General features: G+C 37.3%; 1 protein-coding gene across 1 annotated transcript in view; it reads right to left on the bottom strand.

Moving 5' to 3' along the window:
- LOC146539292 (uncharacterized) overlaps window positions 1-26,541 on the bottom strand; it is a 336,488-nt gene that overhangs the window by 7,853 nt on the left and 302,094 nt on the right. The window contains exon 4 of the mRNA XM_085185572.1: window positions 579-957. Within this exon, the coding sequence (XP_085041698.1) occupies window positions 579-957 (379 nt within the window). The remainder of the gene's footprint in view (window positions 1-578; window positions 958-26,541) is intronic.

Raw genomic sequence — 26,541 nt, 5'->3', positions numbered from 1 at the left:
TAAATATTAACACCCATTAGTGTTGTAGTTAAACAATATAAAAAAGTAATGGGACAGTACTACTAGTAATGTTTACTATAACAACTAGCATAACATCTGTAACAATATCTAAACAAATTTATGACATATTGCTGTAAACTGAGCTAGAAGTCACATCAATAGTGCCAAGTCACAGAGAACCGGATCAGGCGTCGACAAAATGGCGGTGTGTCACATAAAATGGCTGCCGCGACGGAAGTTGGTGCCATTAACTCTGCGGCCAGACTGCATAAACCAGATGAACGTTTATGATCCGACCGTGAAATGATCGAGTTTTATTGACTATGTATGTTCTGTGACTTCGAGCCAAGAGTTTTATGTGTAGTATAGTCGACTTTATTTATTTACTTCTACAACTTTAGTTTTATACTGAATAACCCGGCGGTTTAGTTTTGTGATGCAAAACATCTATTGTTGCTTGGATGTAGACTACTATGTTTGTTTCATATGTTTTCTGCATTTCAGGGAAGAGGGAATACATCAATTTCTATCCTTACATACCTTACCTATTTCTATATCTTACTATCTCTATATCTCACCTTAAATGAGCTAGTTCCCACAATCCAAGGACTCGAGGCGGAACTCCGTTAGTAAGCGCAAATCTTCTTCCTTGGATATGAAGCCTCGCAGGACCAGCTGGCAATTTTTTTGACCCACCACCGCCAATCATCACCAGAAATTCCTTAGAGGAACCTAGTTGCCCACCAACTTTCACTTGCCATGCTATTAGACGTTCTCTTGTCTCAAATGCAAGGACTACTGTTACATCTTGGCATATAATTGCAATAGTATTTGATTCTTTGTCCAAATTAAATCCTGATTCGAAGCCTAGGAAGTGTTGAAGAGATAATGATGCCTTGGTTTGTCCTTTTTTATATCGGTCTTTTGGATCTCGATACAGCTGCAGGTGAAGGCAATCTGAAACAATAAAATGTTTTTTTAAATATACATCTCATGTACATATAAAGTCAAAGTATCAGCAACACCGAAATCTTTGATGGTAAATATCGGACCTCGTAAAATATTTATTGCAATCTACTCAATAAGAACGCTCAAATTCTTGACGGCTTTTAAGTTTTATCGACGATGAACACAAAGTGGTAAAGCAGTTCTTATTTGATTGCGCATCGGAGTCATGGGTTCGATTCTTATTAAAGAATTGAACCATTCAAATTGAACACATTTTTTTATCTTCAGGTCATATCCACTAGATATACTCATTTGTCTAATACCCTACAAACACACACATAATAGGCAATATTGGAAGTCCACTTCTGAGCTATTGACATTTTATATATACATAATATACAAACATTCTGTACCGGACGGGCGGAACTCAAGTGAATGAGCCGCTGACGCCCTGCACACTATAGGTTCCAGATCATGGGAACACGGAGTATGCTGAGACCCCAAGACGTTCTTGTGAGTCGTTCTTGTGAGACGTTCTTGTGAGTCGTTCTTGTGAGACGTTCTTGCTATACATTGAAACAAGATACTGAAACAGGATGTTGAAACAGGATATTGAAACAAGATGTTGATCACTGTATAACGGTCGGTGACTGTCGGCTCTATTCGTGTCTTGTTCCGATTCTATCTTCTTCCTGTTGTGCTCACCGTTGATTGCCGACTGTCTCTGTCTCGCCCGACGCGCACCTCCGTTGCGCGGAGCTAAACGGTAACGAGAGCCGCGAGCCACCGAGCCGTTTTATCTTTATTTACAACAATATTTTTACTATGATTATCACACATTTACATTTATATTTTAATAACTAAAAATCGGATGTTTTTACAATTTATACATATTAAAAGAACATAAAAATATCTATCTATCTATGTATAAAACATTATACTATTTAAGTATTATCTATTATTAAATTACGAAAAATGCTGTTACGATGACGAATTTTACATGAGTTTTTACAATGAAAATTCTCTCTAAAATTAATTACACACATTAGGAATATACAAATCTGTTATTTTGTTACAGAAAACTATGACAAACAATAATTAATAATAAAATTTACTATACGGAAGTTACTATTATATAAAAAGCGATTAATGCGGCAAATCATAGTACAACTATACAAATAAGATATAAAGTCGAAAATTATTATCTAAAACGGAACCCAAATCTATTTATATTTATTATTTAATGTAATTACTTATTTACAAAGGAAAAAACACTATTAATTTAGAAAAGACACTAATAATAACATTCAAAATTACGAGAGTGGTATGACGTCACTTTTTGCCAAACTAAACAGTCTCTAACATGTTGTGACGAGTTCACAGCCGATGATGCGCGTCGGTTGTCGCGAACATTTCTCCCGCCGTGCAGAATCAGGTCTCGATGTGATGCTGCATCTTTCCCGCGGTGAGCGACGACGTCTTCTTACTTTGGAAGCGGAACGAGTTTTTTGGTTGGCCTTTTCAGAAGACCACCCTTAGTGCGTACTTCAACTATTCGCACTTGTCCATCTGCACCTGGATATACTTTTTCTATGCGTCCTCTTGGCCACGTATTTCTTGGAAGTTGTGAGTCGGCTATAAGTACCGGGTCACCTATTTCATAAGTAGGGCCTCGACCATGAGGCTCCCGCCGGTGTTGAAGTTCAGGGAGATATTCGCGAACCCAGCGTCTCCAAAACATGTCCGCTAATATCTGTGAGCGTCTCCACTGCTTTTTGCTATCGATGTCGTCCTCACTAAATGTGCCAGGTACAGGTAGACGAGCTGAACCCCCAAGTAAAAAGTGATTGGGTGTTATAGATTCTTCGTCGTCATTGTTTACAGAAACATGTGTGAGGGGACGACTATTCACAGTATATTCTACTTCGCAGAGTAATGTAGCCAAAATTTCTTCTCGGGGGTATCTCTCACGAAGAATAGTGTATAGAGCTGTTTTCACGCAGCGAACAAGACGTTCCCATGCGCCTCCCATGAATGGTGCAGATGGTGTTATGAAACGCCATGCGATGCCTCGACGACTGGCTTCTTCTTTGAATGCTTCTCGAAGTTCTTTGTCTGCTCCATGCATGTTTGTACCATTATCTGAGTAAATTTCGGAAGGACATCCTCGACGTGCAGCGAATCTTCGCAATGCAAGTATGGCAGAGTCTGCGCTTAGGCTGGCGGCGATTTCCAGGTGAACTGCTCTAGTGGTAAGACACGTGAAGAGTGCGACGTAACGTTTCACGTGTTGTCTGCCGACGACTACTGTGAGAGGGCCAAAATAATCTAAGCCGGTGTATGTAAATGGTCTTCGATGATGAGCGAGACGGGATTTAGGATGATCACCCGTAGAAGGCTGTGGGGGTTGTGCCTTGCGAATACGACACTTGAGGCACTGATGAACTATCCTTTTCACGGTGGGACGAAGACGAATTACCCAAAAATGTTGACGTACTTCATTTACTATTATTTCGGTGCTGCTGTGGTGAAGACAACGGTGGGTCCAATCAATATATAACTGTGTGATGTAGTTATCTCCATCTAAGACTTGTGGTTTCTTTGTTTCGTCTTTTATTCCCTCGGCGGCGGCTATACGGCTGCGAAGAACGACAATGTCATCTCGGAGTTCTACGGGTAATGAATGAAGGCGACTTTGTTTGGCAATAGTCCTGTTGTATCTTAAGTCTGTGATATCTTCATTGAAAGATTCTTCTTGAGATGTTCGGATGAGAAGATTTTCTGCTTTTGTAATGTACTTCGAATCCAATATCAGAAAATTGTTGGAATCCATAGATTTCTTGCTATGTAGAGTAGTAGATTTCTTTTGCAATGTTTCTCTTCGTTTGTTCCACGTAGGATCTGATTCCATATTTCTACGTGTTCGCTTATAAAAGATCTTCTCTTTTTTATTTCTGCAAATATCTAAAAATTGCAAGACTCTAGCTGTGGCACGAAGTAGTCGCTCCCATTTTGAGAAGCGTTGTGGATCAGGAATTGCTTCACGTAATTTTGTCTTCAGCTGGAGTTCTTTAACGGTAAAAGTATGTTCTTCACCAGTATTATTTGACACGACCGGTTTTTCGATAGGCCAGGTACTCGGATTTTCTTTCAAGAAGGCAGGCCCGTGATACCATTCATGATCAGCTCCAAAATCAGATGGTACTTCTCTGGTGGCTATATCGGCGACATTGAGCTTAGAAGGTACCCAACGCCATTCTTCAACTTTGGTATATTCTTCAATGGCTGCTAGTCTATGTGCGACAAATGGCTTATAAGACCTGGCTCCATTTCTTATCCACGTCAGAACTGTCTTACTGTCTGTCCAAAAGATTTTGCATTCCGGCGCAATACGATGTTCTTTTATGACAGCTTCTGCTATGCGAACTCCCATGACGGCTGCTTGTAGTTCTAAACGAGGAATTGACATAACCTTGAGCGGGGCTACTTTCGCTTTAGCCATGATCATGTTGACTTGGACTTTTCCATCCGGAGCAACCACCCTCCAGTAGGCAGCTGCTGCGTAGGCTGTTTCACTGGCGTCGCTGAATATATGTAGTTGTACAGATGTGGCATCACTATAACCAGAGTAGCATCGAGGTAAGCTCACATTTTTCAATTTCTGAAGGTGTAGCATCCATTCTGCCCACTGCTTGGAAAGATCTTCATCCAGATGTTGATCCCAATCTATAATTCTTCGCCAAGATTCTTGAAGAATTTGTTTAGCACGAATAGTAACGGGTGAAGCGAAACCAAGTGGGTCATAGAGTGACATAACTATCTTCAGAGCTTCTCTCTTCGTAGGAGCTGTTTTCTTTAATAAACTGGGCGGTAATCTTGCTAGTTTTAAATTGAATCGTAATTCATCGGTTGACGGTCTCCACATTAAACCCAAAATCTTTTCTTCTTTGGTACCCAGGTTAATAGTTTCTGTCATATTTGATTGTTTTTCAAGTTCATTTATTATTTTCGGGATATTTGAAACCCACTTGCAGAGTTTGAAACAAGCTTCTCCGTGGATATGTTGGACCTTTTTGGAAGTTTCTATAGCTTCTTCTATACTTCGGAAACTGTCTAGGTAGTCATCCATATAGTGGTTGTGGATGATAGCTTCCACTGCTTCTGGATGCGTGTCGATGTACCTTTTTGCGTTCCAATCTTTAGCGAATATCGCGGTGCATGGTGAACTCGCAGCTCCAAATATAAGCGACGTCATGCGATATTCTTCAGGAGTTCCCTCCCGCCGGTGTCCTCTCCACAGGTAGCGAAGGGCATCCCTATCTTGAGGTCTTACTTTGACTTGCATAAACATTTCGGCTATGTCGGCTGATACAGCGAAAGCATGACGGCGAAATCTCATCATGACTCCAGGAAGCGATTGAAGAAGGTCTGGTCCAGTCAAGAGGAAATCGTTTAGTGACATACCTTTGGTTTTAGCAGCGGCGTCGTGAACAATGCGAAGCTTCTCTGGTTTAGCCGGGTTTTGCACGTCGAAGTGTGGCAGGTACCATGTTCTGCCTGGAGAGATACTTTTAGGTGCCACCTCAGCGTAGCCCTTCTGGACGAGTGATTCCATTTGTTCGGTGTATCTCCTTTTCAGTTCAGGATCACGATCAATTTTTCTCTCTATTGATATGAGCCTCTTCAGCGCCGACTCATAATTATTAACCATGATGCTGTTCTCTGATTTCCATAAAAGTGTGGTTTCAACATGCCCATCTTGTAAACGGTGTGTGTGTTTCTTCAAAATGTTTTCAGCCTTTATTTCTGGATCAGAGTCTGGCCGACGCGGATTAATGATAAGAGATTCCAAGGCAAAGTAATCTCTCAGTTGTTCATCCATTCTATCTTCAATAGCAGTAACTTGATTGACGAAATGGATTTTCTGACCCAATGTCCTATTGTGCGCACCATGTAGCACCCACCCGAGCGACGTGAGTGAAGCGATTGGTTGGTTCTTCGGTCCTATACGGACATCTTCGGCGAGTAGTAAATTCCAATTGTCTTGACCAATTAGAATTTTAGGCGTGGCTGAGTCGTAGGTGAGCTGGTTCTTCAAATCTATTAGATGATCGCAGGCAGCTAAGTCTTCTTCACGAATTGTTTGCGGGGAAAGATTAAGATGCGGAACGGTACGAGCTGTAAAGCTAATCTTCTTTTTCTGTGAATTAGCAAGTGTCACGGTAACACGCCTTGATCCCGGCGTTTCAATAACTATATCCCCGATTGCTTCCATCTTTAAAGGATCCAGCCGTCCCTCAGCACCGACTTCCTTTGCCAAAGCTTCATCTATGAGAGATACAGTTGATCCGTCGTCTAATAGAGCGTATGCGGAGGTTTCTCCCGCCGGTCCATGAACTCTGACTGGTATGATTTTAAGATAAGCATGCGCCTTTGACGGTACCCATGCGTTGGCCACGGTTTCCTTTTCTTCTTGTTGATTTCGAATTTCTGATTTCTCCTTTTTATCATAGTGTAGTAATCGATGATGAGTACCGATGCATCCCTTAATATTGCACTTCTGTGGTTTACAGGAATGTCCTGATTGTCGGAACCGCAGGCATCTGAAGCACAGTCGGTGTTCTTTGGCGAGTTCCCATCTTTTATCTGAGTTGGCATCTTGAAATTTCTTGCAGCTAATACTGTGATGACCTTCTTTGTTACAAATTTTGCACGTACTTTTCACCATTCCATGAAATCTATTAGTTTTCCTTTCTTCGGTAGTATTGTGCGTTCTATGTATCACACGACGAGTAGGCTCTGAGTGCGGGATCTCTGTTGAATAAGGTGTGCGACATGCTGCTTGTTTGGTGAGAAACTCGCTGAAGTGCGTCAGGTCTGGTTTGAATATAGATGCTTGTTCCTCGTACCACCTGGTACATAACGACGATGGTAGCTTTTCACGAAGGGCCCTCGTTATATCTGGCGCAGTGATAAAGTTGTGTAAATCGAGGGCGCGAAACAGATTGACACTGCTTCTTACCTTACTGGCGAATGCATGTATCTCCTTTGGATTGTCAGCACAACGAGGTAGAGATCGAAGCTTGTCATATTCACTATATGCGATTGCATCTGGACGACCGAAATTCATTTCAAGCTCTTCTATGATGGCATCCGGTTTTGAATGAGCTATGAGTTGTGTGTCGACGACTTCCAATGCTTTTCCAGTTAGGCTTCTTCGAATTCTGGCTGTATTTTCAACTTCATTGAAGTATCCCTTAGTGTTTTCATATATGGCCCTGTATGATAGCCATTCATTTAACACTCCACTATATGTAGGAAGATCCATGATGACTTTGGACGCGACGGGAAAATTGTATGACGATGATGGAGGTAACATTGTAGGTTTAGGTACCTCTGTTTTCATACACAACGATGTAGGAGCGGTTTCGGCTTTTTCGCATCTTTTCTTCAAATTTTCTATTTCCTTTTTTAGCTCCTCTATTTCCTTTGTTGAATCTCTCTGTATTGCTTGTTGATTTTCGGAATTGTTGCCGATATTCGGATGTTGAGGCATTCTATAGCATGACGGCACTGGATGTGGTTGCCTCGGAACATCTGCACATGGTGTAAGTGATTTTTGTACGATTTGTGCATTATCTTCAATCCAGGAGCTAACGTAGTCGGTTTTCGATATATTATCTTCCTGGGATTCTGAACTATCTGATTCAGCATCTTCCAGAGCTATTTGCGCGAGTTCAAGCTTGATGCGAAGTATTTCTTCACGAGCATTTCTTGCTCTACGTCTGGATTTCGTAGACTTCTTCGAGTTTGCACGTTTCGAAGTTGTCGACTTTATTTGTGTGCCTTCAAATTGTTCCTCCTTGTTAATTGAAATAATTCTTGAGTCTTCCTTTTCGTCACTTGGTACTATTAAGTTCTTTTCTATTTCGGAATCCTCTTGTGTATTCGTAGGCGGGTGTGTCACCTCTGTGTGACTAGATGAAGGGTCGGCTTCATATCTCAATCCCTCGGATCGACCTCTTGATCTTGTGATAGGCATCTTAGTAAAAACCTACGATAATTGGTAAAACTCACCAAGACGAAACGATAATACTCGAAGGCGGATGCACGAAGATTCTCGGAGACGAACGACGACACTCGAAGGCGGAAGCACGAAGATTCTCGGAGACGAACGACGACACACGAAGGCGGATGTCGGAGGATGATGCACGAACACTCACGAAGACTTACGATAATACTCGAAGGCGGATGCACGAACACTCACGACGTGACTTACGGCGCGATAGATGTCAGCGCAGTAGCGAGCACGACAGTCAATGCGGACGCCAACGGAGGCGGCGGAGAGCGCAGCGGAGAGCGCTATGTGACGGAGAACACTGCGCGACGGAGAGCACTGCGCGATGTAGTACGATAATACTCGAAGGCGGATGCACGAAGGTTCTCGAACACTCACGATAACACTCGAAGGCGGATGTCAGAGGCTGATGCACGAACACTCACGAAGACTCACGATAACACTCGAAGGCGGATGTCAGAGGCTGATGCACGAACACTCACGAAGACTACAGGCGAGTAAGGCGACTTCAGCACAGTTGCGAGCGCGACAGTCAATACGGAATATACTGCGCGATGGAGCACGGCGCGACGGAGAGCACTACGCGATGGAGCACTTACGAAGACTCACGAAGGCGGATGCACAAAACACTCACGACGTGACGGGATATGTGACGTCAGCGCAGTTGCGAGCGCGACAGTCGATACGGATGCGAAACGCGACGGCGAATGCGTTTGCGAGCGCGACGGAAAACACTGCGCGATAGAGTACTGCGCGACGGAGCACTTGCGCGACGGAGCACTGCGATAACTTGCACGATGACGGATGATGCTTCAGCTTCGGTGAGGAGTCCCCAGATCCGGCTCGAAGGACCAGCACGTTGTACCGGACGGGCGGAACTCAAGTGAATGAGCCGCTGACGCCCTGCACACTATAGGTTCCAGATCATGGGAACACGGAGTATGCTGAGACCCCAAGACGTTCTTGTGAGTCGTTCTTGTGAGACGTTCTTGTGAGTCGTTCTTGTGAGACGTTCTTGCTATACATTGAAACAAGATACTGAAACAGGATGTTGAAACAGGATATTGAAACAAGATGTTGATCACTGTATAACGGTCGGTGACTGTCGGCTCTATTCGTGTCTTGTTCCGATTCTATCTTCTTCCTGTTGTGCTCACCGTTGATTGCCGACTGTCTCTGTCTCGCCCGACGCGCACCTCCGTTGCGCGGAGCTAAACGGTAACGAGAGCCGCGAGCCACCGAGCCGTTTTATCTTTATTTACAACAATATTTTTACTATGATTATCACACATTTACATTTATATTTTAATAACTAAAAATCGGATGTTTTTACAATTTATACATATTAAAAGAACATAAAAATATCTATCTATCTATGTATAAAACATTATACTATTTAAGTATTATCTATTATTAAATTACGAAAAATGCTGTTACGATGACGAATTTTACATGAGTTTTTACAATGAAAATTCTCTCTAAAATTAATTACACACATTAGGAATATACAAATCTGTTATTTTGTTACAGAAAACTATGACAAACAATAATTAATAATAAAATTTACTATACGGAAGTTACTATTATATAAAAAGCGATTAATGCGGCAAATCATAGTACAACTATACAAATAAGATATAAAGTCGAAAATTATTATCTAAAACGGAACCCAAATCTATTTATATTTATTATTTAATGTAATTACTTATTTACAAAGGAAAAAACACTATTAATTTAGAAAAGACACTAATAATAACATTCAAAATTACGAGAGTGGTATGACGTCACTTTTTGCCAAACTAAACAGTCTCTAACATGTTGTGACGAGTTCACAGCCGATGATGCGCGTCGGTTGTCGCGAACACATTCATACATACATATATAAAACAATCAATGCAAATATTGGTCGTAACACACAAGCTACGTAATTCACATTCATTTATACATTGAAAATTAATTGGTAAACTCATAAATTGGTGCCAGTTATATTCCGTATATTCACAATCATTGTAATGAATAAAATTAATGTTTTACCAATTAATGACGTTAATTCTTGTTTTATTATTATTTCTCTATAATCAAGTGCATGGTTGAGTTAAAAATTGGCTTAATTGGAAATTTGTATGAAAATAATACTTAACTGGATTCGAACCTGGTTCTTAGGTAATACAATGTACATTAGCCTATTAAGCTTTACTTCTTATCTTTTATATAACCTGTCGTTAAAATTATATAGGATAGTTGCTTTTATAATTAACTTAGTTTTTACTTTTATCTTTGTCCGCGTGGTCAAAAAGAAATAAGAAGTAATATTTATTGGACTTCAGGTATAGTGGAGTACGTCGAAACATTACCCTTCCACAATAACTAGATAGGCTAGCGAAGACAAAGATAATTTTATAATTAAATGTTGAATGGCAAAATTCAACGCCGCGCTTTGTTACTAGAGGAAGGAAATGAAAATATTAAATAATTCATATCCTCCAGGAGTGGCCTCAATTACAAATATTATTCTTTTATTTCCTATACATTTAGTAATAAGATTACATTATTTTAATTTAATTTTGTATTAAAACATTACTTGACCTTTCAACAATTTAAAATATTTAGGTACGAAAAAAATTATCTTTTTTTTCTGGATCATAGAATTTATAGGGACTTATAATATAAATAATAATATTTCTCCGGGCGGAATATTGGCTATCACCGTCGCTTATGATCAACGCATCCCTAATGCCCCAACATGGTGTAGATCCATTAAATTTAATATCTCTAAACGGTTTTTACCCAAAAATTGTTTTTAGTCATTTCGCTTCACGCCTTACCCGCATATATCATGGTAGGCACAGAGATTGAGTTAAGGTTCTTAGTTCTCCGTTTTCCGCTCCATGTCATGACTTTGTGTTGAGAGGCAGAACTTAATTCCGTATTTTGTCTTTTTTATCTTCACGAGAAAATGAAAATAACACGAATAGATATCGAACTAAACGCTACGATGGCGTATCTCGCTATCAGCGCCGTGTTCCGTGGAGTGTTACCGCAAGACGCGACCTAATTAGCGTGGGCGGTCAGGGCGGCTCAATTAGCAAGGGTTCCTTTGAATCGCTCCGAGTTATTGGCTAGTGGGCCGCGGTATTGAATTCTGTTACAGATTTTTCTCCTTACTAGCTACTGCTGCTGCTGTATATTAATAGGAAATGGGTTGCCTCATTATGGATTTTATTAAATTTTCCTTATATTATATTTTTATTGTGTTATTTGACGAAATAATTGGGTTATTTTATGTTTTTCGGTTAAATTAAAGATATAAATGTCTTTCAGGAAGCCTCTGTAGTTTACTACAATAAAATTATATCCAGAGTTTGGTGTGGAGTCCTAAAACGCCATGTACCCGTATATAAATAAAATAAAAATAGTCAGACGTTACAAACACATGTAATAATTAAATATAAAAGTTGTTTTGAAGCCAGTCGTGGCGTAGGGCCACAAGCGGGCGAGTGTAAACGCGACAGGATGTGAGTTTGATTCCCACTTGAGAAAATAATAAATATTTAATAGAATTTGATTAGATTGATTGTTCAGTTTTGACCGACACTTGAACGCAACCACAACTCTTTTCAACAACTTAAATGATGTGAATGGTAAATATATACTATTTCGCGCTGTTGAGCACCAGTCAGGCTTGTAATGGTCCGGCTCGTCTCACCATCTCCCTTTTGGTCTGCCAATTCTCCTTTTTCGGTTCGGAATCCAGCTGGTAGAAGATTACGTTCAAGAAGTGGAGGGAGGCTTTTGCCCAACAATGGGACAGTACAGGCTGGGGAAAAAAATTAACTAAAAAAACGGACATGGATGGTCCATGTCCTTTTTGCTCCTGTCGCTTATCATTTAAATGTTCATGGTGTGTTTAAAATTATTTAAGTAAGAAGTGTTATAATGGGAACGCAATGTATTAATACTAGGTTCACTCTGCCTACCCTGCTATATGCGGAATACACACTTGGCTCCAACAATTAAGAGCAATTTATATTTAAATTTGTACAAAAAATGAGCATCATGCTTTTTACTCGTTTTATAACTCTCTTTTCCATATGCCGAACCAATTTAGATATTGCATATTAAGTTGTGATTAATTCAACCCCACCTTTTATCCTTTATCTTATATCCTACTTTTTGAAGAACACTTGAGTTCAAAACCATAAACTTAATGCAAAACAAAAATAAGTAAACAGTTCGATATCGTGAATACGTAAAAAACTTTCATAGCACGGAGGCCTCGTAGACTGTATAAAACATTGGACCCCTCCTAGCCGCTTTTTAAGCAATATCCCTAACTCTATGTATATTGATTGCCGTTATTTAAACGCTTTTTGTAAACTCATTGTGATGATTGGCGGTTTTATTGAGATGAATTGGGACATTTATTGGACTGTTTTTATAGTTTCACGCTAAACCCCGCACATAGTACCGGGAAAAGTAGTGTTAAGACATTCCATTGCCATTAAGACAGACAGGCATTGAGTAGCGGAACTCAACGCCGTGTTTTGCCTCGTTCTCGCAGAGCGAGAAGATGAAAATATTTAATTTCTTGGAGTGGGATTCGAACCCACCTGCCGCGGTTTATAGCCGCACGGTTTTAGCTGTGTCCTCATTATAGTAGTTTATAAGTTTTAATGATTTTGAAACTTATTAAAATTAAGTTTGTATTGAACATAACATCTGGTTTGTAGATTCGGTTCCTGCTCTAGCAACAAGACGGAGAGTGGCCATGACAGGCGAAGTGTCTTAAAAATAAGTTTCACTTGCTACAGTTAAGCTATAACTGTTTAATAAACATTTATTAACTCAACAACTAAATAATAGTAAACAAACAAAACAAACAATAATTTTTAATGATTTATCAAACATAGTGCCTCCCGTACCGTAACAATATTCCCATAGAAATGATGACAATAGCATGACTGAAGGACTCTCACAGTGTATCGAAACAAAGGCTTGTGCTCTTAATATGAAAATATGATAGTTATCGATTGTTAACAACGAAATATTATTATTTTACTCTCGTATCTAAGTTTCTCTAGTTGAAGCTGTTTATTTTTTTATACATTTTATTTAGGTCACATATGTGACCTAGATGTGACCTACATGAACAGGCGAGTTGAGTCCTTGAGTAGAACTAAAAAGTAATATTTTATATATTTCATTGAATTGGTAATTAGATTATATTGAAATTAGACAAAATCTCCTTAAATGTATATATTGTTTTTGTTTGAATATAGCCAGAAAGAATTTTCCGTAGACTAAGTACGGCATAGTGTTAAATCAGTCTGTCCCGCACTTTCGAGACATTGCTTGGTAAGTGGGCAATTGTCGTATTTTGTTTAACTAAATTGGTTAACTATTTAGAATATAAACCTTCATCACTTATCAACCCTTGAAATGAGGACCGCACCTTTATTCTTATAGTAGTCAGTCAGAACATTCTCAACTAAAATGCCGTTAAAAAGTAGCTTCATTAGATTTCCTGCCCTGTAGGGTCACTGACGTAGTGCCATTAGAGCACGCGCACAGAGGGTTCCGTATTTGTACTGTAAATTCTCACTTCTTGTCAAATTTCATAGTTCCAGGTTCATGTTAAGGATCTAGCATGATTTGATTCACGGCAAAAGTGGCCGTATCTGGTGGTTATTTAACTTAGAAGTTTGATTTTTCAGTGCTCCATATAATTGTTGGCCGATTGGTGAGTATTTGACAATATCTTAGGCTTGGTACCTGCTAGCGTTCTTAAAAAACTAGTTTTGATAGATCAACATAACATAGGTCTTTTAAAAACGTGTAAAAAATGGTTTTCTCGAGTTTTTGAAAATGAGACATAATATTACCCTATAAGAATTCCGTTTTTTCTTACGGAACCCCAAAAATAGTTTTCATAATTACAATATGAAAATATCCATTTAAGCCTGGTCCTCGAAACGACGTAACGAGTCTAAAAACTGAATCCTGTAACGAGTTAATGCGAACAAAATTTGAGTGGAGAGCAAAAAACGTAGATAAAATTGCCTTTTCCCCATTTTTTAAATGTAATTAACAGAACTTTGAGGCAATTATGAGAGGGCGGAGCTCTAATTAATAAGCTGGAAGACCCTACTAGTATCAGTTGTTGCTTCCTTTTATTATATATGGATTTTTTTTAATTGGCTTTACGCTTTTTGAGTTTTTAGCAGGGTTTAGGGTAGATTTTGTGTTAAATGTAATAAAGGTTGAAATACTGGATGATGTGTGTACATGTGTTAAGCTTCTTTTAACTTTTATTTAGTAGAGTAATTAGAGAGAGGGTGATACATTTCATATATCATTAAGTTATCTCTAATTCTTAAATATTTCTTATGATAAAGAAAGTAAAAAGTTATTTATACATCAAACAACAATAAATAAAATGTTAGTAAAATATTCGGATACAATTTTAGTATAATAGACTCCATGACGGCCAATTTGATGAGCGCGACCTATTTCCATTTGTATTATTGATATTTGGTAAAGTTGTGCGTATAGAAATTGTAACAAAATATTATTTGAGTAGGTTTTTTTTTATTTCAAGACAGGGAACCCAGGAACCTACTGTTAGGACACTCCGTTCTTATCAAGGCACTTCGTACGCATTGCGGCAAATTCTAGAGGGATTGCGTGTTGTGCTTTCCGTCGTACCAGAGTGAAATTAAAACATTAAATCCAACTTTCCAAGTGAGAATCGAACTCACAAACGTCACGTTTACAATCACACCCTTGTGCCACTACGGCCTCTATTATACAGACAAAATTTAGCAACTGCAACTCAACACCAACAATATCACATACAAACATACATGTCAAATTGATAACCTCCGTTCTCCAAGTCGGTTAAAAAGAAATAAAGTGCATGCCTTGTAAATGACAAGATGGATGGCAACGTGAACGAGCGTCTTAATAATTTGAAAGACGTTAACAGTGTGTCTTTTTCATTTCCTCGTTCGTTTCTTTCGTTGTTTCCTTATTAAAGTTGTTTGTTTTGTGTGACAGACATTTTTTTAATAAATTCTGTTTTGTATAGGGAATAGTAAGAAAAACTTTATAGTGAAAAAATATTATGATTAGCTTTATATCTAGAGCAGGCAAACTGAAACTAATCTTAAGATAATATGCTTTGTTCCCGGAAAGTGTTCTGCCAATTTTTTTAAACATTTAATGGTACGTGGTGTAAGTGAAGTGTCTTACTACCAGGGCAAGCAAGTGAAAATAACTCATTCTTCCGAGTGGCAATCGAACCCACAACCAATGTGTGACTTTGCCGCGACGGCCGCGAACATTTATTATAAAATAAAAAAAGTGTTTTACATAGTTTGTTATCTATTCACAACAAGCCTATAAAAGCTTTATCAATATCGATAAAGCATAATAGTAAAATGACAGTAATGAATCTTAATGCAATATCGAAAATAATCTATATCAATTTTTTACTCACTTGTGATGATTTGACTTTTTCCCCCACATTCTTGGAAGAAATGCAAACACATCAATCTTTATTTGGCAAAGGGTACATTTTTTAGCTTCCCACTGTATTTTTCTTATAGAAGCGTAGATAGAGGAACCCAGTAAATATTAGGTTATTACCTAAGCCGGGCCGAGCCGGGGGGCCCAATTCTCGAGATATTGAGTGTTGGGTGGCGGAACTCAACGCAGCGATTTCTTTTCTTATCGGGGTGAGGTAATATATATAATTAATTCCCCCGAATGTAAACACTACCGTTACGTTTGCAGTCACATACTAGGCTGCTGCACCACGACTTTCTCTTTCGGTCCGTCAAAGAGCTTATTAGAGTAGATTAAGGGTCTTGTGGCGTTCAGTTCCGCCACTCAATACGCAATATCTTGAATAAAAGAGGAAATTAGAGTACAAAGGAGTGTGATTTAATACTACTTCCTCTCTGTCTGATTTATAAAAAAGTAATATAATGCAAAACGCATAACATAAATATTCGGAAATGTCGCAAAAGCTACAAATTTTATAAGAATTGTAGTATTTATCCCTAATTAAAATTCATGTTCGTATCCAAACAACCAATTATATAAACTGCATATTTGTATATACAACCGAAAAATATTTCAACTACCTTCGAAAAGCTACTTTAAAGCTTAATTTGACTCTTCTAAAATTACAGAGTGGACCTTTCAGTGTTTTATGTCAAAGACCTTTACCTTTCATCAGCGGACTTTCTCTAGCGGGCGGGACTCTCTTATACAATCCATTAACCCTTTTAAATTAATTCCGAAATTGATTGACGTTAGGGAAGAGTCTAAATGTCAACACGGTGGTTGTGGGTTCAATTTTTATTCAGGATTCTTTGTATCTCAAAATATGTTTTCGTTTTGATCTGGCTAGAATAAGTGCAGTAACTTCCGCCAGTTATATAAAACACTAAAATTATAAATGTTATATTGAAAGCTCCCTATGACTTGCTAGATTGCAACCAGTGCTGACTTTATGTTCATTTAACAAATTAATGTTTAATTTGTAGCTTGCAAGAGTCTATTCGATTAAAGAATATTTTGAATTTGAATTTAACATATTATACAAGTATTTATTTAAACAAATGAAATTTGTAGAACGTACTGTTTCAACACTATATTCTTTCTTTCAGTTCGCAAAAAAAAAGTTTTTTTACGTAAAATACTTTTGAGTACTGGGTTCTCTCTGCTTACCCTTCTATAATTAGAAAAAGACACGTAGGAATTGTCAGAAAATTTTCCAAGAGTGAGGGTTTGTCGATTCAAATTTGTCAATTCTGTCACCAAAGCTAATGTATTCTTAAAGTTTTGCGGATCTCATCGGGCGGTCTCTAAGGAGAGACGCGTAATGGAAATAAGTTTAGATTTGGTACGGGAGAGTTGGATTTCTAGGATTCTTGTTTACAAACGATTATTTATTTGTAACTGTAAGGATGTTTATTGTTAGACCATCGTGACTCAGTAGGATAGCGTCTGTAAATGCGGTGGTTATGGGTTCGACCTATATTCGGGGGAATGATTGTATAGTAGATAAATAAATTATAAGCAAAAAATCATTTTTAGAAAAAGCTTTTATTTAAAAGCCCTAAAAAGGAGAAAATAAAATTTATCTTTTAAATTTTAACTATCAACTCATAACCTCATTGTACACAATTTATATGATCATAAAAGCTTGTCGCGCGATTTGCTTGTGTAACTAAACTAGTGCTAATTTAATTATGTAAAATCTGCTAAGTTTCAATTTTTAAAGTTTCAATTTAATTAAATATTGATTAACGCGACAAGCTTTTATGATCATATAAATTGTGTACAATGAGGTTATGAGTTGATAGTTAAAATTTAAAAGACAAATTTTATTTTCTCCTTTTTAGGGCTTTTAAATAAAAGCTTTTTCTAAAAATGATTTTTTGCTTATAATTTATTTTTTACTTTTTAGTTACCACTGTCTAGGTTTCTCACACTAGAGACATGTACCACGATTCCGCTTCTATGGTTAGGAATGCTGTTGGTGACACTAGACCCTTCCCGATTACAGTGGGGGTTCACCAGGGCTCGACTCTTAGTCCGTTCTTATTCAATGTAGTGCAGCCTCCATGGCTGATGATGTATGCCGACGACATAGCACTCGTTGACAAGAACCAACTGACGCTGGAGCGTAAAGTGAACCTCTGGAAGGGTACGCTTGAGAACGGCGATCTTAAACTAAATGTGTCGAAGACCGAGTACATGGCCTGCGGGAGCCCGGACTCGAGTACGATCCTTGTAGGTCCTGAGCAAGCTGTTAAGTCAGAAAAGTTCAGGTACCTTGGATCCGTATGCACGAGTCTGGAGGCATCAATCACGATGTCCATGGCCGGATAAGTTGGCCAGCACTATCTCGGCACACTCAGGAGCTTCACGTCACGGAAATGAAGATGCTGAGATGGATGTGCGGCGTAACGCGGTCTTACCGCATACGCAACACATTCGTTCGAGGTAGTCTTGGGGTCCGTGACGTAGCGGATAAGCTCCAAGAGCGCCGCCTGAGATAGTTTGGCCACTTTACGCGCCGGTCTAAAAACTATGTCGGATGCAAGTGCCTTGCTATATCAGTTCCTGGAGTGAGACCTCCTGGACGCCCAAGGAAGCGCTGGTTGAATGTCGTGATGCCGGATATGAGAGCCAATGGTCTAACCACCGAGGACGCAAAAGACCGCGCAAAGTGGAGTAGGTTGAGTAGGAAGGCAGACCCTGGCAATAGCCGGGATTAATGCCAGGAGGAAGAAGGTTTCTCACACTAGATGTCATATTATTTTTCTAATTATTCTCGGCAAGCCCTTTCATTTGATACCCGTATTGCAGATGTGCATAAATAATAACTATTCCGCCATCTTAGATGTTCCGCCATATTGGATTTAGAAAAACGTCACATTTTTCGAGTTACTCTCAACGAGCCCTTTCAATATTGTAGAAGTAGACTAAAATTAACTATTCGGCTATCTTGGATGGTCCGCCATATTGGATTTAGAATGACGTTACATTATTTTTCGAGTTGCTCTCAATGAGCCCTTTCATTTGATATCCATATTGCAGAATTGCAAAAATAATAACTATTCGTTCATCTTGGATGGGCCCTTATATTGGATTTAGAATGACGTCACATTATTGTCCCAAGTTGCTCTCAAGAAGCCCTTTCATTTGATACCCATATTATAGAAGTGCATTAAATATAACTATTCCGCCATCTTGGATGGTCCGCTTTATTAGATTTAGAATGACGTCACATCATTTTTCAAGTTGCTCTTAAGAAGCCCTTTCATTTGATACCCGTAATGTACAAGTGCATCAAAAATAACTATTCTGTTACTTTGGATGGTTCGCCATATTGGATTTAGAATGACGTTACACAATTTTTCCAGTTACTCTCAACAAGCCCTTTCATTTGATACCCATATTATAGAAGTTCATGAAATATAACTATTCCGCCATCCTGGATGGTCTGCCATATTGTATTTAGAATGAAGTCACAAACCTTATCGTGCATTGTCATCCAAACCAAACGTGTATACAAAATTTCAGCTCAATCGTACGAACATACCTTTCATTATATGAAAGCACAAAAAACTTGAATCGTGTCAAATCTATTGGATTTCAAGTGATGTCACATTATTTTTCTAATTGTTCTCGGCAAGATCTTTCATTTGATACCCATATTGCAGAAGTGCATAAATAATAAGTATTCCGCCATCTTAGATGTTCCGCCATATTGGATTTAGTATAACGTCACATTAATTTTAGAGTTACGGTCAATGACCCATTTCATTTAATACCTATATTGTAGAAGTAGACCAAATAGATACTCGGCTATCTTCGATATCCTCCTTATGGGATTTAGAGTGACATAACATTATTTTTCGAGTTGCTCTCAACGAGTCCTTTCATTTGATACCCATATTGTAGAAGTACATTAAAAATAACAATTCCGCCATCTTGCATGGTCCGCCATATTACATTTAGAGTGACGTCACATATTTTATCGTGCATTGTCATCCAAAGTAAACGTGTATACAAAATTTCAGCTCAATCGGTTGACGATATCTACTTCAAAATTGAGCTCTAAGATTTCACCCGAACCCACATACATACATTGCAAGTTAAATAAAAGCTTTTAATAAAATACCATATTGAGTTCCACTACTCAACACAACATGATGGCTCAAAAATTAGGTGGACAGTAAAGAATTAAATATTATAAAACCTTCCTTCCTTCTGTCTTTTCTAAAAAATATGTCCGTAAAAAACCTTCCCTTTTTTTAGTGAATTAAAAGGGCGGAAAGAACATTATGTTAAGGCAATCTCTTCCTTACTTTCACTGTTATATGCATAAAATACCTTCAGATAAAAATAGAACCCACGACCCGTCAATATAAAACCCATCATATCACAACCAGATGGTTAAACAAGATGAATTAAAACAAATTATACATCGAAACGTAACGAACGTAGGAAAATTGGAAACGTAATGGCAACGGCGCGTATTACATCAGCCATAATTAAAGCCCCCATATTTCTGTTCAGCGAAATGATTACTGGATAATGAATGAGCGAACTAACAGATTGTTGCAGTCATTAGACATTGTTTGTTTCCTGTTCGAGATCCATAAACACGGGGAGCTCGGTGTTGATATGTGGCATAGAAAACAGAAATAGAGAATAGACGAAAAATCTGCTTCAGTCTGTATCCCGCACATAGCATGGAGGGCAGAGATTCACTTATTATTATTTTTTTGTATATTAAGATAGTGAGAGTGACCTATAGTTTAAATACTCTATTACAAGGAAGTGGAGAAAGTATATTTACTCATGTATATTTTATACTAACGGCAATAGTTTAATTCTTTTTCTATATAGTGTTACAAGAGCTATTTAACATGCATTAGATTCAAGATTATTCACAAAGGAATAATGTTTTATAACATTAGTAGAAATCGTGATCTTGCCGGATGCTGGGTGCGAGCCAAACTGAGATAAATGACGCGCCGTCCGCCTTCCTCCGTCCGCCGTCCGCGTACAGAGGGGATCCACTTTGCTTTGAGTATGATTGAATGCATTTTACTTTCGGTTTTTTTTATTTCAACGTAATTTACATATTATTTTGTAAGAGTTTAGTGATTTACGATTCCTTACTTTCAAATTACATAATAGATTCCTACTCAGCTTAGTCTCGTAGGCTAAGGGAACCTAAGAACCTAATGGTAACACATTTTGTTCCAATTACGATACTTTTGTTACCCATTTTCTGCTGAATTTTGGAAGCATTGCGTGAGGATTGGTGGATCTCAACTGAAACAACAACAAACGAAGAAATAAAAATATTAAATATTTAGTTACCTCGAGTGGCAATCGAATCCCCGACCTGTCGAGTCACACTCTTGTGTCCCTACGCCACGACTTGCCTGGTGTGGCATGTGTCATGACACATCAAGAATCACTATGAATGGTAGATATATTTTCCTATATTTATAAATTTCAATAATACCATATCCATGAAAACCAATCAATGTGTCCAACTAATTTCCACCAGCGAGTAGATACATCCTCTATATGATCGAATTATTCTAATTTTCCATAATATTTAGCTAAGACAGCGTCGCGTGCAGTGTAGCGTGTCGAGACGAAATACTCTATATAATCCTCTTTGAGATAATAGAGTTATACTTAGTTGTGATATAAACGCGTGATTATATATGTACGGTGAGGTATTTTAGATATACATATTTTAGTTGTTACGCGCGCAGGAATCGAATCCATGACCAATATTTTATGAACAAACATACAAATACGAATATGCTGTTCTTGAGTCTTATTTTCTTCTTTACAGTTAACTTAGTGACCAGTTCTAGTTCTAGTTCGAGCAGAATATATTTTGTTTGGCCTAGAAATTTTAAATTGGCATTAAAATATTAGAAATTCTTGCTATTTTCTGTACTCTATTAAAAATAAAAATATATATATATATATTAGGGTAGGCATAGGGTCTCCGTCGTTCCCATTAAGACACTTCCATACCCCACCATTTGCCGACTTCTGGAGACATAGCATGTTGAGTGGCGGAACTTAACACCGTGAAAGTAAGTGTTTGAGTTTTGAGATTGTCACTAACATAAATCGCGTATAAGAGTTTCGACGAGTGTGAGTGAGTGTGTGTTGAGATGAGTATAGCTCAGTGAAAATGTCTCTTAGAAATCATCCAAGGGATTAACCGTTAGGCACGGGTTCAAAATTCCGCTACGTTTCTAACTTTAATTATTTTTTTACAAAAGTATTCATACTATCTATATTTCTTTATTACGGCCTTATTAATTAAAAAAATCAGCACTTATTAGTACAATGTCCCACTATTGCCTTCACTAACAACTGATTCATTGTTCGTAAAAACAAAATACTGTAACAAAAGCACTGTGTATCGATTATTGTTAGTTTCAAAAGAGAAAGGTTTAAATGTTATTGAATAACGATGAACTACAGTATTGTAGAGCAATCCAACTGTAGAGACAAAAGGCAGAAAATATTGACCCCAGCGCAGTGAAATTTAGATTCATTTATGGTTCAATAGGTATGGGCCTACATTCCATTGAATATTTTTTAGAAACTTTAAGCTGTATCCCGTATATATCATGATAGGCAAATGGAGCCTAGTGTTTAGACACTCCGTCCTCTACTTTTTGCCACATCTTCGAAACATAGTGTGGACAACAATAGTGGACCTCAACGCCATTCTCTGTCCTTTACCGAGGAAAACAAAATAAATAAATCATTAGAACGTGTAGAGTTACAAACACTAGAGAGGCTCTACTTAAGATCTGATAACTTTTAGACACTGCAAGCCGACATCTGGACCACGTTTTATATGTAAACGTTTTTAGTATGTCATTTATCTACATATGGGTTTTGTAAAATTGAATACCAACATCGAAACATCTATCAACTATCGATATCAGCAAGTTAATTTAATTATAATCGATGAAATTTCAACGAGTATAACATTTTCCAATTTGCTGAAATTAATAAGCTTTAGATTTAGCTTTTAAATAATGTAGTTCATTGAAAATATTAAAATGTACTGTAACATAATAGTTTATTTTGAACTTTTATTTATGAATTGAGGTCACCATGACGCAGTGGCTCGCGTCTCACGGAACAATGGTTGTGAGTTCCGTGGCCACTCGAAGACATGATTACATTTACACGCTCTGCTTAGACGTAGCATTGACGTCCACTACTTAAAACGTAATGTCTCGAATTCGTGTGGAACGAAGAGAACGATGTCTCTGAACTCTAACTAGGTGCCACCTAAGTTCTCGTATTCCCTCTGCAGTAAGGGTGATAGAGATATTAAATATCAGATAAATAAAAATAAAATCTGATCAATACACTTGGTTTCATAGTTTCCGCACAATATTTCGATATATTGTGTGCCAGCGCCGGGGATTGGAAATAATTAATAACCTCGAGTGGGAAAGAATCGACACCGAACGATGTACAGTCGCCGTATCTTATACCTTAATTTAATTTGTTAAAGGATCCGTCGTCGTCGTCTGCCGTCGTGGCGTAATGCGATTGTTGTGGGCTCGATCTCCATTCGAGGGAAATTATTTTTTTTTTTGATATTTGCATTTCTTTTCTCTGTCACCAAGGCAAGAAGCATTGCCACGAAAAAATCGGCGGAAAGTGGGGAATGGGGTGTTTTACACTAGGTTCCCTCTGCCTATCCTGCTGTGTGCGGGATGTAGCGTGAAGCCGAATTTTCCATTTTAATTTGTTATTGAAGTACATAAATATACTGGTATTTAAGTATTTCTAATAGTTTTAGTTCAAAGCACGATTCCATTACGTGTCGACGGATTATCTCATAGACGCGATACCGAGCCTCATTTATACGTAATTACATAACGTAATGGGAAGCAAGCTTTACTGTAATAGCTTGTACTAACTTGCTTTTAATATAAACTTCATATTTATTTTAGGTTGCGGTTTAAATATATTCCAATTTTGAAATTAAATTATGTTTTATATAAAAAAAATTGCTTCCCATGGTCATGTTGTGATAACTAAGAGTATCATGGTCTAAGTGCCTGAAGTAACTGAAGCCAGATGAACGTGTTGGGATATAGTCCTCAATAAACGAATATCTAGGGACTACCGAACGAAATTATTAACTAAAATCAATAGTTTCTACACTAGATCAAACTCTCCAAATGTATAAAATAGATATCTATTTATTCGTTTACTTCTTTGTAAATAGTAGTACGTAGTTGAAAAAATACAATTTTAAATAGTAAACAATTTCCATCGTACAAGAAGAACATCTTTTGAAAGCTCAAAAGAAAAAAAAATGCTCAAGCGGATATAAATGAAACAAAATAACGCAAAATAACGAAGATTCAATCAATATGCGAAGGATGGTAAGAAAATTTCGCAAATTAAAACGAAACGCCACGCCAGTAGGAATTTGCGAAGTTGAAGCTCAGTTAACAGCAGCTTGTTATCTTTGAGGAATTCTTTTATATCTTTAAAACTCTTAGAAAAAGGTTTACTGAGTGAAGCGGGCTTATTAGTTTAATGAAATATGAAATTGTTTAGAATATCAATTATGTATGAAAATTTACGATTTAGTACTTATATCTGGTAAAATAACGAGGTTTCCTTACCGCCAGATATCTTTTATAGGAAAGAAAGGTTGTTTGTTTGTTACGCTTTAACACGTGAACTATGCTGCCAGACATCATGAAATTTTGTATACTTTTATGTTATGGTATAGTCTAGGATATACGAATACTTTAAAATATAATAATTAACAAAATGCAGGCAAAACGGCAGGTAAAAGCTCGAATTTCATATTTACAAGATAGATAGAGCAATCGTTTCAACCAGATATGAACCCATAACTACTTCAATTATTTAGGCTTCCCCAAACTTCGTCAAAAGCTTTAAACTGTTTTCAATACAATATTTCATGTTTCAATATTATAATTAAAAAAGGTTCTTTCATAATATTTAAGAAGAATTAGACATAATTGGAGCGACTCTTCCCAAACCGCAACAAGTACGAAAGAAAGTCGGAAAGAAAAATCTTTAACGAACCAGTTATTCCTTTTAACTGTAACATAAATTTAAAACAACCATCGAATAACTCCGTTCATAGAAATATTAATTGTATTTCCAAAGCGGTAAGAAAATTTAAATGGGAAATAAGAGCTTTCGATGGTAGAACTTTTGTATCTTTATTTTTCGGTCTGCACGCTTCTAATTTGATAGCTCTTATGTTTTTACACTTCGACTATTACTTGTGTTTTTATTTCGATAGATTTTTGTTTTTGTTTGTGTTTTGAGTTTGTTTCGTTTTTGTATCTGTCTGGAATTGTAGAGACTGTTAATTTTATAACAAGTGCAGTAAAGTGCTTCAAACATTTTATTAGTAAATACATTTGTTTTGTTTTTATAGTTTTTTACACGTTTAAATGATTTATTTATTCCCTCATGTTTTGAATTCGTACGCTAGTTAACACAAACATAGTCAAAATAAACGTCAAATAATTTTATTTAAAGTAAGAAGGTATGTGGTTCATTTTTTAAAGGTTATTTAAAGTCTCATTCTTATCAATTAATGTGACTGAAAAAAAATTGAAAAAAATATCATTTACACAACAATATTAGTTCTAATAAAAATATTTCCAGACTAGTTTTAGAACCCTGATTTCATCTCTTACATTTTTATATACTATTTGTACTCATAATTGGCACAGTTTCGCCTTTCTTTTAGCTTCTAGATTTTTTAAATAAAAAAACATATGATTTTTCCCGTTTCTGGAAATTAAAAATGTAAAAAACTGTACTAAGTGAAGTATATTTAATAACTATAGCGCCATACTGGCGTCTACAAGAATATTCTATGAAACATAGTAATGCAGAATCAAAAGCTCGTGCCCATTAGCATCTCCTGAATGATGAACGACTCGTCTACTAATGGCGATGAAACTTTAAAACTTTATTTACATAAAAATGAAGGTAGCTTTGTGAAAGATTTATGTTCTTTGCTTAGTGCTGTGATAGTAGGTTCATTTCTCACTTTATTTTTTATGGAAATTTTTATATTTTTTAAATAAGTTTGATTGTCACTTAGGGAATTGATTACATTTGAATTATTTTAAATTCCTCTTTGAGGTAGATGCAGTGCGGCGCTGTTTCGCTTCGCTCAACACACAAAACCTCTAAGGAAGAATGGGAACGGAATGTCTTGGCATTAGATTTACCCCTTTACAAATCCTACCATGTGCTAAAGGAGTGAAGCTATTTGTGCGTTACTGCGTTACTAGAACGAGGAAATGAAAATATTAAATATCTTATTCCCCCGAGTGAGAATCGAACCTACAACTGCGACAATTCTGATATCTTATTACTATTTCTTCTTCTTATTTTTTAATATAATAACCATTGGCTATTTTGCTCAAAACATACGTAAGTGAATGTCACGTATAAAATTCTTACGCAATTCGCGTAACGGCCTTAGGTCTAGGAGGTGGTCTTCATGCGTAGCCGTTATATTTTCATTTAATTACCGGCGGCCAAATGAGAGGTCACATTCACAGTTTGGCCAAATTAATGTTTGATATACGCAATATGTATATACGATGTCCTATGGCGGTAGAAATACTTAAATATTATATGTTGACATAAGTTGATGTATATTTTTTAGATTCATTCCCTCAAATGGTAATCGAATTCACAATCGTTTTTTTTCACAGTTGATACAACAACTTTTAAAATGTCTATATTAATATTAATAAATCATTTTATCAATGATATTGATATTATAATGTTTCTGTCGGATAAAACGCGGCGTTCAGTTTTATCACTCAAAGCGCGATCTCCCCAAAACAGGATGGATATACCACTCACTGGGTTCCCTTTCTTCCTTGCTATGTGGGAAATAT

The sequence above is a fragment of the Heliconius melpomene genome, chromosome 5 (assembly GCF_056956725.1).
Source record: "Heliconius melpomene rosina isolate 202511_hmr_F chromosome 5, ASM5695672v1, whole genome shotgun sequence".
Lineage (NCBI taxonomy): Eukaryota > Metazoa > Arthropoda > Insecta > Lepidoptera > Nymphalidae > Heliconius > Heliconius melpomene.
Note: the sequence above shows the minus strand (reverse complement) of the source record. Positions and strands in the feature narration are given on the sequence as shown.